The following is a 17862-nucleotide window of genomic DNA, read 5'->3' as shown; positions in this document are numbered from 1 at the left end:
ATAAATCTGAAGAATGATTTTGGGATAAAAACTGGAATACTCTGAAAGAAAATCTTGGTAAAAGATTCATTTTAATACAAGCTATTTTGCCAGCTAGAGATAAAATTAGGACACTCCACTTCTGAAAGTCACGTTTAAGATTATTAAGTAGAGGGTTGACTTTTTTTTTTTCAAACAGATCATATCCTCTCGCCTTTACATTGATTACCAAATATTTGAATCCTGTTCTAGAGAGAGGGAAGGGCAAGTCAATTTCGTGCTGAATTATTAATTGGAAAACATTCACTCTTCAGGACGTTCAGCTTGTATCCTGAAAATTTAGTTTAGCAAATTCACAATGTTGGAGATTGAAGATACTGGGTCCGAGATGTAGAGCAAGAAGTCGTCCGCGTATAAGGACAGTCAATGTTCCAGCTGTTTTCTATAAATTCCCTTAAAGCCCAGAGAAGTCTTTAGCATAATTGAAAGTGGCTCACTAGCCAAAATGAAGAGGAGCGGGCTGAGAGGACAACCCTTCCTGGTACCCCTGGACAGAGAAAGGGCCTAGACCTTGTTCTGTTAGTGATTATACTTGCTTTGGGTGATGTATACAACAGTTGTACCCATGATGTAAATTTGGGCCCAAACCCAAATTTGCCAATTTGTTACCAATTTGCCGATACTATAAATAGGTAGGGCCACTCGACCCGGTCGAATGCCTTCTCTGCATCGAGGGAGACCAGAACCTTGGGGGGCTCCCCCAATGCAGGAGAATGGACACCACCAATAAACCTGCATATATTAGAGAAAGAGTGGCGACCCCTCTGTGATATGAGCTGCGCTGCTGACCGACTTTTAAGTCAGTGTGCCAGGAGGCGGCCCGCCCTCTCACTGTGTTCATATATAAAGCCTCTGGATCTAAGCGAGGATTGTTCCATGTCCTGTGTTAAGATTGTAGTGCATTTGTAAACAAAGTCTCTCTTTATATATGCTGGAAGCAAAAAGTACCAAGGATCTATGCAGCCCACGTCTTTCATGAATGCTGCCAAGGCCTGAGCCATGTTGATGCTGATCGGTCTAGGGTCAGATCCATTACACAGTTCATGTCACCACCCAAGATCAAACATTAAGAATTAGAGATTAACCTGGATATGAAAGTGGGGTCATCCCAGTTGCAAATGTAACTTGCATATTATATAGGGAACCAGATACTATAAAAAAACTGTATGTTTTTATGAATTAATATCACGATTCCTCTTGCTTTTGTATTAAATTGTGAATGGTAAACTTGTCCCACCCAAGGCTTCTTAAGTTTTATATGGTCTGCAGAGACCAAATGTGTTTCCTGTAGAAATGCTATTTCTGATTTTAGTTTTTTAAGGTGGGCAAAATTTTTTGCCCGTTTCACTGGTCCTCTCCTGGCCTTTACATTCCAACTAGTAAAGCGAACTGCTGAGGCCTCCCCTCATACACTGCTGTTACATAAGTCAGCCATGATAATCCAATTTTAACTTCAGCTTCAACTTCAGCTTCTACAGCTTCTAATTCTACAAGGCAGCCCTGGAAAGAGCCAACTTTGTCTTGCAGTCCGTCTTTCGATGCTTGCAGAGTCTGAATCGACTCTTGAATTAATGTGGTCACATCCTCTTTAAAGTTGTTCCACTGCTTAGATAGTTCTGTGACCAGCTGGGGCATGGAAATAGGTTCTCTGCATTTACTTTTGCCAGGTGGTTCAGTGTCGGAGGAAGCCACGGCCATTGAGGCTACCTTGCTAGCGAGGCTATTCATTCGCCTGGTTGAAGTAGAAAGCTTCTGTTGTTTAGGATGATCATTGGCCTCAACCCCGGAAAATACAATGGGAAAACTGCACTGAGCGTTCCGGTGCAGGTTAAGGGGTTAATAATATATCTTGACATATGCTACAGTTGATGGCTTTCCCCCTCTATTCTAGCATCTTTTTTCTCCAGCAATGTAAGCATGTGTTTTGAAACTAAGGAGAACCCAAGTTAAAAACAAAAAGCAAAAAAAAAAAAGAAGAAAAATAGCAAACCAGTAGATGCTTTATCTTTGCCTCATAAACACACAAATATACCTGATTCCATGGTGTTTGAAGACAGGGATAGAGTCCAGGGCATCCTTTTCCACTTCCATGTAAAAAGTGTGGAGGTGTGCTGGAACCCACGGACAGCTGTGCAAACCTGGCTCCATTGGAACACGAGTGAATGGAATCCTTACATCAGAGAGGACTTGTGCAAACACTTCACGAACATCTGGACAGTATAAAGAATACAACAGAACTAAATCCTCTCTCCATCAAGTTCATTTCAAACTATTTTTGTGGCTCCTAATTACAACAAGTGGCAGCCCAAAGCACTTTACAAAATCTCTAAAAACCCAAATCATATAAATAAAATCAAATAATCCTGTTTATTCCAATTTAGTCCAATTGTGTAGTGACTTTCAGAAATGGTTAGACACAGTCCAAAATTATCAATGCAAGTGACAATGTCCACTTACACCATGGATATTGTCAAAATTGTCCACATTGGACAATAAGTCATCTATTTACATCTTATCAGACTTGTACTGGGAGGCTGAGCAACGTGGTTTCATGGCCCTGTGATGTCACCGCCTTCACTCATGTCTTTGTTTTGTCTGAGTGTTGCCATGTGCCCTAATGTGTCCTGATTTCCCTGATTTTTATTTTTATTTTGTTAGAAACTGTGGAGTACTCACTTTTAACCCAGAAAAAGAATTAGAACAAACTAGGAATCCAGAGGATCTAGTTTATTAGTTTATTGGTCATTCTTTAGCTTATATTTTGGAAAGTGTAGAGTACTCACTAATTAGATGCAGAGACTCCTATTATTGCAGCCCAGAAAAGGAATTAGAACAAACTTAGATCCAGAAACAATTCTTTCAGAACAAGAACATTTAGTTTTTATTATTACTTAGACACTGTGGAGTACTCATTATTTTACAAATTTGGAGCACATTTAGAAAGTCCAGAGAATACTTACTTACACTTACTTAGCAACCCAGAAAATGGATTAGAACTTGGAACCCTGAAAAAATCCCTTAGCAACTATGTTTTAGACTGCTATTCTTCCAAACCAGAAAAGGAATTAGACCAGAGGACACTTATTCTTATCTACCAACCCTGAATAGGAGTATCTAGTTTATTTACTTTAGATCAACATTATTAGCTTTCTCTTCTTTTGCTCCTTCCTTTGGTTTATTTTGTTTGTATTTCCTTTTGTTTCCTGTAAATCACTTTGTATTTTCTTGTTGCTCAAAATGTGCTATATAAATAAAATTACCTTTACTTTACCTTATTTATGTCCACTCAGAAGTAGTTGGTATTTATTGCAATGCCATTTAGATTAGTTCACACATAAAAAACCATTTTGTAATACCTGGCAGAACATGAACATGCTGGTGTCCATCCATGTGATGAGGCAGGTGACCTGTCAGTTCTATAAAGCGCCTGACTTGGGCCCTCAGCTCCAGCTCTACCTGGGGACAAAACCCAAAATAAAGGTGAGAAAAACTTCAGAAGAAATCCACTTTTTATGTATCAAGTTAGTGACCAATGAACCTGAGTTACATTTACTGGCATTTACATTTTCTTCACCACACAAGCAAGTTTATATATGTTATCTTTAGACAGCAATAAGTTGATTACGATGAGGAAAAACATGAAGAATATGCATTCTCATTTTTCTTTGGTTGTTCTGAAAAGCACTATTTAGAAGGAAGACATTCAGATTTTCTGAATGTGAATTCATTCAGAAAATTCATTCATTTTCTGAATGATGTGGATGATCGACACATTATCAGTGATGTTCCTGGAATCATTGGGTGTTTCAGGTCTTTCAACATCATACTCCCACTTCCATGGATGATCAGTCCACAGTTTGTTTCACTCCACAGTTCTCCTCTCTGCTGTTTCAGTGGTGCTAAGGACGGCCCTCCTTCTCCATTCACTCTTGATGCCAAGTCTACTCAAGGCTCTGGCAAAAGAGTGAGCTGCAAAATATTTGCAACTAAACTCGAGTGGTGAAGCAGCTCACTCTCCATCCTGCCCCATTATAGTGACTGACCAACCCTACATACTTGGAGAGATTTTTCTTGAAGGGTTCTTTCAAGTGTTATTCCCATTGGACTGTCAGGTCCAGCTGTACAACTTTTTACCTGCCATGAAAATGTGCAGCAGCCACGCAAACTTTCTTTGTGGACAATGACGAACGACAAAGAACCAAACTCACCTAAATACACTGAAACCTCACTCCAATATAAATAGTAATTTCTCTCAGTTTTTGTCACACAAAAAAATAACGCATTGGTCTGTGGGGCAAAGCACAAATCTCAGCTGAACGCTCTGCTGTTCAAACAAGCATTTGCACTTGGATCTCTTTCTTTTTTCTATTTGGAATTTTTTCTAAAATATTTTTTAGGTAACTTTATGTGCCCTGAAAGCAAGCACCTTTTAAATAAAACATATAACTATTTTTACAATAGTTATAATAATACCGGTTCAGCTGTCAGAGATGCTCTGACAGCTAAAGGAGGAACAATAACTTTGCCTGGGAGTTATTTTTAAAATCACAGTTTTTATAGTTATATTTACATTTTCGACATCAACCTTCAAATGTAAGAACTGAGGGATTTTCTTTCTTTTATTTTTTACCTACTTTTCTTCATCTCCAAGTTGAACCAGGACAAAATGCCTCTGGCCGACCCCAGAGACCTCAGCAGTATTATACAACGACTTCAGTCTATAGAAATGAAGATCAAACTGCTGGAGGTGAACTTTGAAATCAACGCTAACTGTGGAAACGAGACAACTCTTCCTCAAAACGACGGAGAGGTTGTACGCCTCGCATCAAGCAGCCCACCCTGGAACTCTCTGGGTGCCAAGCCGAAGCAAAAGTCTCACACTGTGGATCCGATGAGACGACTGTCAGGGAGAACCCCTCACCTGGACCAATCAGTGTGGCCGGCTCTGAGCCGAAACCCACCCTCAACTTCAACACCTGCTCCACTAAAGAAAAACAAACAAGCAGCTGCAACCAAAACAGCTCCATTCATTTTCTGGGAATGTGAAATTTGCTCACTACAGTCTGATCTTCAAATCATCATTTTAGCCCAAATCATCACTGAAGAGGTGCTGCACACTGTTGTGACTAAAATTGAGGGGATGCTCTATTCAAAACCCCTGAGCTACACCTCGTTTGAAGTAGAGGATCCAGACCCTGTGACCCCCAACTATCTTCCTCATGGGGTAACAGGCTGCCTCACTGCCGCAAGTGATCTACTACAGCCCAGGGATTCTTGGGGGGAGAAGATGGAGGCACAGAAAAATTCTAACTGACCATTTCTGACAAAACTGACAAAACTCCTGAAGTTTTATCTGCCAAGACTCCAAGCCCACCAGAAGTGGCAGACTGAACCAGCCAATCTACAAGTAGAAGATTAGCTACACTTAGGTGGACCTGTGGCAAGACTTGTCAGTCTGCCTGCCTTCCCCAAGGACAATTTATCACCTCTTTGTACTCAGCTGTTTTTGTTGTTTGTAATCACCGGTGAATACAGGGGCGGCTGTGAAAAAGGCCACCTAAAAAGAAATTTTAAAATTCTAATTTTTTGAGAGACTGAATCTGGGGTTCTCATTAGTTGTCAGTTTTAATCATCAACATTACAGAAATAAATAATTGAAATATATCAGTCTGTGTGTAATGAATGAATATAATATATAAGTTTCACTTTTTGAATGGAATTACTGACATAACTTTTTCACAATATTCTAATTTTATGACCAGCACCTGAATGACAGTAGAGTTTAGCCAGTAAGGGATCCAACAATGCATTGGGCCACCAGCAACTAATTAAACCACTTTATTTGTCACAAAAAATTGTTTTAAGATGTTTAAGATGAAAAGATAGACTCCAAACCTTCATCAATGCAGTCAGTTCATATAGAATAAAGCTACTTTCAGAGCAGTAGTGTGCTTATTAGCTAGTTATTAGCAATTACATTTGCATGAAACAGCACCTTGAGTAAGTTGTATGCTCATTTTCAAGACCACCTCGCTCTGCCTAATAGAGTAGCCTTGCATACACTTTTTAAAGTGTTTGTTTTATTTTAAAAGAATGAACAAACTATCACTGTTTTCCAGTTTTCCTGTGTGCTTCTTTACTTGTAACTTTCAATGGTAATAATGTACAACACGTCTCTAACATAAATTAAGTTTATCAGCACCATTAGAGCTGAGGACACTTAAAGGCCACTAGTGACACGTGACACGTGACAGTGAATTGGAGAGCAAAACCACAGGGCTATCCCTGGGTCTTGGGTCTCCTTGTTGGACCAGATCTTCATCTGGATCTGAAGATGGCGAGCTATAAAAAGGACAATGGACTTTATGATTTTGGAGTTAATTTATTGAATCAACTATCTTGTGCCTCTTATTGTGCTGCTGTAATTGCATTATGTTTTTATACCAATCATAAATATGTACACACCAAAACTAAAAGCACTGCCTCCTGTTTTTCATTCACAAGTCAAGCTCTTTTAAAGAACAATCTTCTGATATAGCCACAGTTAACTGCCTAGCCCATAAATGTTACAGATACAATCTGTGACAAAGGGCAGCCTTGATGGAGTCCGAGTCTCGCCGGAGATGAGGCCAACTTACTGCCACACTGATACCAGTCCTAGGGGAAACCAACAGCCAGTATCAAAGGGCCTAGCAGGCCAAACTCTCAAAGCACCCCCAACAGGGATCACTAAGGGACACGGTCAAATGCCTTCTGAAGGTCCACAAAGCACAAGTAGATTGGTTGTCCAGCAGGGTGTAGAGCGGGTCACAACCACAGGGTACAACGTTTGGAAATAAACAAATACAGTGCATTCCTTATCAAACTACTATGATATTCCTTATCAAAGTCCTAAGTAGCAGTAACATAATATAATAATAGTAATAGAATAGTAATAGTAGAGTATCCCTGAAAAAGGTATTCAGGCATCCAGACCCCCTCTCAAAATGATAATGTTGCTACCTTAATTCTTTTCACATCTTTTTAAGATCTATAAGCATCAACAAGTCATAAGCAAACATAAAAATCTGCTGTGTGGACAAGGTTAGAAAATTTAAGTCCAAGGTCTTGAGCGTTGTTCAAATTAAAAACCTGAACACTAAAATACTATTGTAAAACCTCCTGCACTTCTGGGTTTTCTCTTTGTTTTCTTACTTTAAGATATGTAATTGTTTTTTGTTTTTTTTAATCACTCATATATGGAAAATATGTTCCTATTGTTTACCTGTGTAAGGATTTGGGTTTTTCTCTGTGTTTTTGAGTTCTATGTGTGTTTAATTTTTGAGTTCCTGTGTCTCTGGGTCTCCATGTTTTCCTGTCTCCCCTTGATTAGTTCCCAGGTGTGTCTTGTTCCCTGATTACCTCCTGTGTATTTAGTGTCACCTGTGTCTTTGTCGGGTCCTCGTCTCAGTTGGCGTCTTGTCGCTCTTGTCTATGTGCCCAGTCTGTCTCATCCTTTGATTTTACCGGTTGCTACCGGCATCGAGCCCTGGCTTCAGCTCAGCCGTGCTGCCCGGCATTTTGGATTATATTGGACTGCGTTTTTCTGGATATTCTTCATTAAAATCATCATAACTCATCTCATTCTGGGTCTGCTGTGTCCTGCCTCACCACCTCACACCATCGCAACACATGACAACCTGAGGCATGAACACCGTGCACTTCATAAAGCCACTGTGCCTCAAAAAACCCAATGATCTATGAATCAGCTAAAAAGCAGGATCCGTGATACCATATGCAGATCTGACTTAAGTCAATCATGCAAAGCTCAATTTCCCCATGGAACAACAAATAAATGATTTTTCTTCTTTTTTTTTCCCACCAGGGGGTCTTTTTGTGGCTCTAGTGTCCCTTATATGACAGCAGGCTGACAGGAGAGGGGGAAGACATACGGCAAATGTCGCCGGGTCTGGGAATCGAACCCGCGACGGCCGCTTCGAGGACTGAAGGCCTCCAAATGTGGGTCGCGCTATCCCCTACGCCACCACAGCACGCCCAAATAAATGAGTTTTCTATTCTATTTGCAGTACTCTTTAAGATCAAATGTATAATCTCATCCAAGCACTCCTTTCTGAGGGCAAAAAAACAATATTTCAGTGCAAAGAATAAATAAAAAAATAAACAAAATGTCAAATAATAATGAACTAAAAAATTAGCTTTTTCATTAGTACCTGGTTCATGCTGAGCTGGCCTTTCTCCAAGGCCTGGCGAAAACCCATCTTTCCATGAAAGAAGCCTAGAGGGTTAATGAGTGTGGAAATCTTCTGGAGGTGCTGATACACAGGGGTGCCCTCAGACAGGTTGGCATGGAGACCAATTGGGATTTTGTGTCTAATTTAAGAGATCAGATAAAAAAATGAAGGTGAGAAGAACAGTTATCCACCTCGTGTGAATAACTTAAGGGAAAAATGTACAATTTAAAGAAATTTGTGTATTTCCTTTAATATTTTAATGGTCCTCTGTAAGGTTTCCTGAGACTTAATTTGGGGTTTCTACACGCTTTAAGTCACAATAATAAAAATGAACAGAAATAAGCATCTCTTTCGAGATTAATACCAACTTTGTTATTATATTATGTTTACAACAACTCTGTTTTACTTAAGTACTTTACAAGTCAGACACATAACTTTAGCAAGATACATCAAAAAAATATGAAGAAATAGCATAAAAATCCAAACATTATGAACGGTTGAAAGCAGAGACTTAAATAAAAAGACCAAAATGATGCTATATAAAAATAATTCAAATAAAATTTGTACATTAACCTTTTTAAAATCGCCACTGGCTGAGCAATGCATATTTCAGTAATTTCAAGAGAGCGTTAATTATTTACTGCCTTTGTTTTTAGCCTTCCTTTGGGATTATTTTATAAAACTTTCCAAATTGAATGCAATAGCAGGGTTTTCTCCAGAAAACTTGCTAAGCCCGATGGTCGGGGCACTGAGGCAGTCCACTGGGGTTCTGAGTTAAAAGATGTGGTAACACTTTGTTTGACGGGTTGTGAATAAGACTGTCATGACCGTCATAAACATGACATAGAACCTGTCATCAACATGAGTAAGTCTTCATGTATATTTATAACTGTCATTCAGTAAATCATGACTGAATGACTTACCGAGTTAACCTTATGTCAACTTAAATACAAAATTGACATTATTCAATATGTCTTCGTTATGACAACTTGATATTAACCAGGAAATCATGATCTGACATCAATTTGTTATAAAAGTATTACTGATTAAACTTTAGCTTTAATAACATAAAGCTACATAATTTTTAGTTTAATCAGTAATACAAAGTTGACATTTTGAATAATATTAAAATATATTAAATAATATTAAAAGTGTCATGATTTACCAAATTACACTTTATGACAACAGTCATAAATATTCATGAAGACTTACTCATGTTGCTGACAGGTGTTATGTCATGTTTATGACGGTCATGACAGTCTTATTCACAACCCGTCAAATAAAGTGTCACCAAAGATGTTAAGTTGGCAGGAAACAAAATATTACTAAATTATATGTTAGTAGGTCGACAGACTGGCGACCTGTCCAGGGACCCCGCCTCTCGCCCGAAACGTTCACTGGAGATGGGCACCAGCACCCAGGTTCATCAGCGCCCCCTGCCGTGAGGCAGGAGAACTGCCTGCCTCACCTCCAATCTGTTCTGTGCCGTTTCTGATCGGTCCTCGGCACACGAAACATGTTACACACACAGTTGGTGACAATTATAATACAAAAGCTAAATTATGGAAAATCAGTTCATACATTAAATGTTTTTTAACCATTTTATTGGTGAAATACAGACAGGAGGAGCATGCTCCCATAGAATGGCAGCCAGTGTAGTTAGTGAGAGGTTGATCAATCTCAGGTAATTGATCAGCTGGGATTAATCAATCACCTGCTTCGCTTCTGAGAATTTGAATGGGAAAATGGGAAAATTTAGCAATTTTGAAAAAATCATCAAAAATGGTTAAGCATGCCAATATATATATATATATATATATATATATATATATATATATATAAAAATTCCCTTCTCACCCACGGCGGGTGGTGATTCTTCTTCCTCTTAGCTCGGGTCCTCTACCAGAGGCCTGGGAGCTTGAGGGTTCTGCGCAGTATCTTGGCTGTGCCTAGGACTGCACATTTCTGGACTGAGATGTCGATGTTGTTCCTGGGATCTGTTGTAGCCACTGTTCCAGTTTGGGGGTGACTGCCCCGAGGGTCCCGATGACCACAGGCACCACTGTGGTCTTCACCTTCCAGGCCCTCTCCAGTTCCTCCCTTAGGCCCTGGTATTTCTCTAGTTTTTCATGCTCCTTTTTCCTGATGTTGCAGTCACTTGGTATTGCCACATCCACCACAACGGCTTTCCTCTGTTGTTTATCCACCACGACTATGTCTGGTTGGTTCGCCCTCACCATTTTGTCTGTCTGGATCTGGAAGTCCCACAGGATCTTAGCTCGGTCATTCTCCACTACCTTCGGGGTGTTTCCCACTTTGATCTTGGGGGTTCCAGTCCATATTCTGCACAGATGTTTCTGTACACTATGCCTGCCACTTGGTTGTGTCGTTCCATGTATTCTTTCCCTGCCAGTACCTTGCACCCTGCTGTTATGTGTTGGACTGTCTCAGGGGCCTCCTTGCACAACCTACACCTTGGGTCTTGTCTGGTGTGGTAGATCTGGGCCTCAATTGCTCTGGTGTTTAGGGCCTGTTCCTGGGCGGCCATGATGAGGGCCTCTGTGCTGTCCTTCAGTCCAGCTTTTTCCAGCCATTGGTAGGACTTTCTGATGTCAGCCACTTGGTTATTTGCCGGTGGTACATCCCATGCAGGGGCTTGTCCTCCCATGATGGTTCCTCCGCACCTCAGCTTCTGTTCCCCATTGTTTGAGACATTCACTGAGCACATTGTCTGTTGAGGCTTTGTCCCTGATGTATCTATGGATCTTGGATGTCTGCCTTGGATAGTGGTTCTCACACTCACTAGTCCTCTGCCTCCTTCTTTGCGGTTCGTGTAGAGTCTCAGGGTGCTGGATTTGGGGTGGAACCCTCCATGCATTGTTAGTAGTTTCCGGTCTTAACATCTGTGGCCTGTATCTCCTCCTTTGGCCAGCTAATTATTCCTGCAGGGTATCTGATTACTGGTAGGGCATAGCTGTTTATTGCACGGATCTTGTTCTTGCCATTGAGCTGGCTTCTCAGTACTTGTCTTATTCGTTGGAGGTATTTGGTTGTGGCTCTTTTTCTTGTGATCTCATCAAGGTTGCCATTTGCTTGTGATATTCCCAGGTATTTGTAACCTTCCTCTATGTCTGCTATTGTTCCTTCTGGGAGTGAGATCCCTTCTGTGGATGACCTTCCTCTCTTTTGTAACCATCCGACCACACTTCTCTAGTCCGAATGACATCCCAATGTCCGTGCTGTATATCCTGGTGGTGTGGATCAGTGAGTCTATGTCTCGCTCGCTCTTGGCATACAGCTTGATGTCATCCATGTAGAGGAGGTGTTGGCTCCATTCTTGAGTCGGTATCCGTAGCCAGTCTTGTTGATGATTTGGCTGAGGGGGTTCAGGCCTATGCAGGACAGTAGTGGGGACAACGCATCTCCTTGGTATATGCCACATTTGATGGATACTTGTGCAAGTGGCTTGCAGTTGGCTTCAAGGGTGGTCTTCCACAGCCCCATTGAGTTTGCAATGAAGGCTCTCAAGGTCCTGTTGATGTTGTACATCTCTAAGCATTCGATGATCCAAGTGTGTGGCATTGAGTCATAGGCTTTCGTGTAATCAATCCAAGCCGTGCACAGGTTGGTGTGTCGGGTTTTGCAGTCTCTGGCAACTGTGTGGTCTACAAGGAGTTGGTGTTTGGCTCCTCTGCTATTTACCCTGATGCCCTTCTGTGTCGTGCTCATGTATTGATCCATGTCTTTGCTTATCTTAGCCGCTATAATGCCTGACATGAGCTTCCAGGTTGTGGAGAGACAGGTTATTGGTCGGTAGTTAGATGGGACCGGGCCCTTTGTTGGATCCTTCTGGATCAGGATTGTGCGCCCTTCAGTTAACCATTCAGGGTGGTTCCCGTTCTGTAGCAGCTGGTTCATTTGGTCTGCCAGTCGCTCATGTAGGGCAGTCAGTTTCTTTAGCCAGTAGGCATGGATCTTGTCAGGCTGTCCAGTTTTTCATACCTGAGACTCTTTCTTGGACATCTGCCACAGTGATGGGAGTTTGCTGTGGTCATCTCGTAGAGAGATCAGCCACTTTGCATTGCTGTTGTGGGACGCCTCCCTTTCCCATATGCTTTTCCAGTATTGTTCTGTCTCCAGCCTTGGTGGGTCTCCAGCCTTGTTATTCCCCTGCCACTGAGAGTACACTTTAGCTGGTTGGGTGGAGAAGAGCCTGTTAATCCTTCTGGATTCCTTCTCCTTTGTGTATCTCTTTAGGCGGCTGGCCAAGGCCTGAAGCCTCTGCTTGGCAGTTTCGAGTGCTTCAGGTATGTGCATCTGGCTGTACTTCTTGGGTATTGGTCTTTTCTGAAATTAATTAATTAACCAACTAACCAAAAGAACCTATTTTAAATAACAAATTAAACAAAAATTCTAATTATAAATCAACTAGAAAATAAGCAAATAAAAATGAACTAAATAATTTAACTGAAAGTGTAAAAATAGCTCTTACAATATATATATCTATATGTATATAGATATATATACATCAAATAAGACTTAAAACTTTTGGGACCTCATGTATAAAAGTGTGTGCAACACTAAAACTTGGTGTACGGACAAATTTATAAAAGTGTGGCACACACAAAAAATTCAGGTGTATAAAATTGTGCGCATGAAAGTTTTAATTTCCCCCCCTGCCCTTTTCCACATTGGACCAGCACTCATCATAAGCTAAATCAGTTGCTCTGCACATCTCTCTGTTGGATGCTGAGGGACAAAGAAATAGATTTAATTTATGAGGCGCTAGTAGAGACCAAGGTTTTCCATTTTCCGACTGCTGAATTTTTAATTAGAGCAACACAGACTAGATTGGTGGTTTTAAGGAATGATTTGTCCTGATCTTGGTGGGGCACAAAGGAACTCTGTAGCGTTGCAAAAAAAAAAAAAAAACAGCATGCTGCGTGATGTTGAGGTGCGACAGGCTGAACCACCACTCCACTAACGCACAGTCGCACCGAGACACACACACACCATACAGGACCACACAGGTTCTGGAGCTGCATAAGCTGCCATCCTTTTTAAGGATCCCTGGTTGTTCCAGCAAGACAATGCCAAACCACATTCTGTATGTATTAAATTACAACAGCATGGCTTGGGAAAATTTTAAGGTTAATATGATTATTAGCTGAATCTATGCATAGCAGTATTATAATTCTCGTGTGATGCGTGAGCTCATGAAAAAGAGTTTGTCACAAACCCTGTGCAATGAAATGTGTTGAACGACCCATTGCTGCAAAATTCAAACCAAACAATCTTGCCTCCCTGACTGAATATTTCCCTAATCCTGATGTCTGTCAGGATGTGGACTATAAAAATGAGGGTTTCAGCATTGACTCCAACCCCCTTTATCATCTGGCCATAGAGATGCTGTGCAACAGCCTTCAGAAACAGTTTCCACAGCAGACTGATAACACCATCCTGCAGACAATAAAGCAATGCCCTGATGAAGCAGCTGAAGATTTCCTTCACTGCATGGAAAAGGCATTTAACAAACACTCTGGTTTGGCCCAGCCTCCTCATCCTCTACCAAATCCTGCAGGAGCCTGGGAAAGACTTTTGTGCTCATATATACTGGCTGGACTCCTTCCTGAGGTTGCAGCTCAAACCAAAGCTTTATATGTGGGTTGGCAGTTCGGCATGAGGCTGGCTGATCTAAAACATTATGTGCTGCACAGCGACAGTGTCGTGCAGGACAGAAAGAAGAAAAGGGCAGACAAAAGGGCAGTCCCACAGTACACTGAATTGCACCAGGCTGCCTTGACCCTGTACTGCTGGACCCAACGCTACGTTCCACATCGGGGCAGAGGAAGAGGGAAAGGTCAGCAAGGCATGGCACCAAGAGGGTTCCACTGTGTGTTACAACTGTGAGCAACCTGGAAAATGGAGAAATGACTGTCCCAAAACCATGAAGCTTCACGCCAGGGAGACTGACCAACCATGATGACTGACCGGGGGAGGGGACCTCCAATCCAGCCTCTGACCTATTTCTGGAGAGCGCTGACAACGGGCGTGAGTTTCCTTCACACAACACATCACTGTCTGAACTAGTTCTGGCCACTGAAAACGATCAGTAGTCACATTTATAAGATAATGAAAAAGAAAATATGGGCCCAAATGTTTGTAATGTATTGATTGCTAGTTGGAACATTTTGGTTTTTCTAAAATAAATTGTTTTAATTGTGTCACAATTGCAAAAGATCATAACAATAACTTGCTAAAATGATCCCTTGGCTGGACAGCTGGAGGGTTTGGCGATCAGAGTTAAGGTACCGACCTGGACATTCTCCAGCCTCATAACTCACTTAGGCTTTAATGAGAGGAGGGCTGCTAGCCGGCTTCACAGCTTCAGCACTGAGATCAACAAACTTAAAGTCATCCATTGTTCTCAGGTCAAAGGCTCACTCAGACTAAGAAATTAAGTTGAATTTTAAATTTAAAAATCTAATATTGCAAAGGATAAAAAGACTATAGGCTTTAACATGTCTTTATGTTTACATGTGTTTGAATCAGCAAATGATTTATGAATTCTTAAAATTCATAAATCATTCATAAAAAGACTTCTGAAGGTATTTAGTTAATCTGGCCTGAACATTATCATGAAGTCATTGGCCTTAGCATTACAATTAAGTCATTGAATTGTTTCTTTATCTCTCATGGCTCCTAGTGAAAGAAGACGTGTGCTTCTGGTCTGCTGTCTGTTCTGGAACCCAGTAGATCATTGAACTATGCAGTCAGAATGAACCTCTCCCTATAAAACTGTAAGCTGTGTTCTGCTCCAGGCTCTTTCTCCTGACTGCGTTCAGTGAGCAGAAACTTTGAACGCTGTAAAGCCTTTGAAAAAATACCAATTAAGAATATATTCTTTCTGTGGTTCTTGAAACAGCTTTGTCTCACTCTTTGTTAAAGGAAAATTTCCATAGCAACAGTAAAAGAGTGCAGGTACTAGACTGGGTTGTCTGCAGTCCAGACCTGTCTCCTATTTAAAAGGTATGGCGCATTATGAAGAACAAAATATAACAACAGTGACCCTAAATTGCTGAAAAATTGGAAAGAAATCTACATACAAAGCTCCAACAATTAAGCTTGAACTTGAAGTAAACAGAGTGGTGTTAAAGGAAAGGTAATGTAACAAAGTGGTAAGCATGGCCCTGTCACAACTTTTTTGGAACGTGTTGCAGGTAACAAAATCCAAATAAGTGAATATTTACAAAAAAAAACCAAAAAAAAAAAACGCACATTTGAAAATTTAATATCTTGTCTTTACAGTGAATTCAACTAAGTATAGATTGAAAATGATTCTGCTTTTATTTATGTTTTAGAATTAGAATTTATTGTTGGCACAGTGAGATTAAAATCAGCTCCAGCAGTGCAAACAAATAAACATAAATATGATGATGTTATTTACAATATTAAATCAGCTAAATTTGTATATTCATTCATTCACATAAATCCAACTCATAAATAGTCCATGTGAGTGTAAAGGGTGTTAATTGCTTTTGGGAAGAAGATGTTTTTAAGTCTGTTTTTCTTTTTACACAACATCCCAACATCATTAGAATTGTAGTCATACTAATTTATGGGAAGATTGCTAAGGAATATTTTAAGATGCCAATGCCAAGTTTCCTCTAACTCATTTACTTTTGAATGATTCAAGGAGCTTGTGAGATATCATCTCCACACATGAACTGGCCACCACAGACTCCCACAATAAAGCCACTGCAAAGTTCATTGTGCATTTAGTGAGAATTAAAGAACTGTCTGTAAATAAATCTATAGGAATGGATCTTATTTCAGCTGAACATTTCAAATTTGCCAGTTCAAGGGTTGTCCCTCTGCTTGCCTCGTGTTTCACTGGTTTTATTATGCCTGGTTTTATTCCTGAATCCTTGATGAAGGTTCTTTTACTTCCTGTGATTAAAAACAAAGCTGGTAAAATTTGCAGTTCTGATAATTACAGACCTATAGCCCTAGCTAATACACTGTCTAAAGTCTTTGAACTAATTCTTTTGCCAAAATTTGCAAAGATAGTAATGTCTACTGACAATCAATTTGGGTTCAAGTCCAAACAAGGGACCTATATTTGTATATATGGCCTAAAAGAATTACCAAAAAATTATAAACAGCAAAAATTCTACAGTTTTTCTGTTTTTTAGACGCCACTAAGGCTTTTGATTGTGTTAATCATAGAAAACTATTTTTAAAATTAAAATTGTGCCAAGCTGGTGTTCCTAAGTATATAGTAAGATGTCTGTCCTACTGGTATGCTAATCAAACTATGCAAGTGAAAGGAGACAACTGTGTGTCTGCATCCTTTCATGTCAGCAATGGAGTCAGACAAGGAAGCATTTTATCTCCTATGTTGTTTAATTTTTATATGAAGGATCTTTCTAAGCAGCTAAACCTGTGCAGAACCAGCTGCATGGTTGGTGATACTATTGTTAATCATTTAATGTATGCTGATGACCTAGTGGTTTTTAGTCCAAGTCTTCAGAAGCTGCTTAATGTCTGTTCAGCATATGGTGAATTACTTGATGTCAAATTCAATCCATCAAAAAGCACCATCTTGATCTGTTGCACTAAGGAGGACAAAAATAGACTATTTCCAAATTTCAAACTGTCTGGGACTTTATTGAATGTCTCAAATGCAGTCACATATCTTGGCCATGTGTTGACAGATTGTCTGTCTGATGATGAGGTTCAAATGTTATACGCTCAGGCAAATATTCTTGTCCGTAAATGTGGATTCTGTTCTGATGAAGTGAAACTGAACTTGTTTAGATCATATTGTACATCATTGTATTCTGCACATTTGTGGTGCAGCTTTAAAAAAGCCAGTCTTCAAAAATTGAAGGTGGTTTATAATGATGCACTGAGACTTTTGTTAAATAAACCCAGATGGTCCAGAGCCAGTGAATTGTTTGTATCTGCTGAATCAGCACTTTGATGGCTGTTTTAAGAAAGCTCATGTATAAATTCATTTGTCGTTTAAACGAGTCTAACATTAGTCAACAGTAGTATAATTCTATTATTAAATATAGTGCAGTAAAATACTCATCTGTACTCTGGAGATATTGGTATGATTGCCTTCTGAATGGCTAGGAGTCATTTATTTTTATTTTTTGTACTTTTTATTCTTGTATCGTCTTTGTTTTCTTTTTTATGTAATCTGGACTCTGAGTCTGTAATAAAATCTATCTATCTTACGACCAGTGATGTCAGTAAACGCGTTAATTTGTAATGCGTTACTGACGTCGGACCACTATTTTCAGTAACTAGTAATCTAACGCGTTGCTATTTCAAATCCAGTAGTCAGACTACAGTTACTTATCAAAATCATTTTTGCGTTACTGCGTTACTATCTTCTTTTGTAATTTAATCGTATTTCCTCTACTCGTCTTGTCGAGTGATCGACGTCTCTAATCTAAACAATGGAGGGAGATCCACATTTTGTTGGTGGAAAAACTGGAACTATTTTGAGTTTCTGTCGCCAAGTCCGATTATTATAAGCGGCTTTGGGCTTCATTTTTTTAAAGTCGTTTGCAGATTTAAT

The 17862-nt window shown here is 40.0% G+C and overlaps 1 protein-coding gene across 5 annotated transcripts in view; it reads right to left on the bottom strand.

Moving 5' to 3' along the window:
* ydjc (YdjC chitooligosaccharide deacetylase homolog) overlaps window positions 1-17862 on the bottom strand; it is a 29918-nt gene that overhangs the window by 10105 nt on the left and 1951 nt on the right. For all 5 annotated transcript variants that reach the window (XM_044111633.1, XM_044111631.1, XM_044111632.1 and 2 more), the window contains 3 exons: window positions 8250-8409; window positions 3396-3495; window positions 2072-2249 (listed from right to left, as the gene is read on the bottom strand). In XM_044111633.1, coding sequence (XP_043967568.1) covers window positions 2072-2249; window positions 3396-3495; window positions 8250-8409 — 438 coding nt within the window. The remainder of the gene's footprint in view (window positions 1-2071; window positions 2250-3395; window positions 3496-8249; window positions 8410-17862) is intronic.

Source organism: Gambusia affinis, linkage group LG03 (genome assembly GCF_019740435.1).
Source record: "Gambusia affinis linkage group LG03, SWU_Gaff_1.0, whole genome shotgun sequence".
Classification (NCBI taxonomy): domain Eukaryota; kingdom Metazoa; phylum Chordata; class Actinopteri; order Cyprinodontiformes; family Poeciliidae; genus Gambusia; species Gambusia affinis.
The sequence above is the reverse complement of the archived record's forward strand: the minus strand, read 5'-3'. Positions and strand labels throughout refer to the sequence as shown.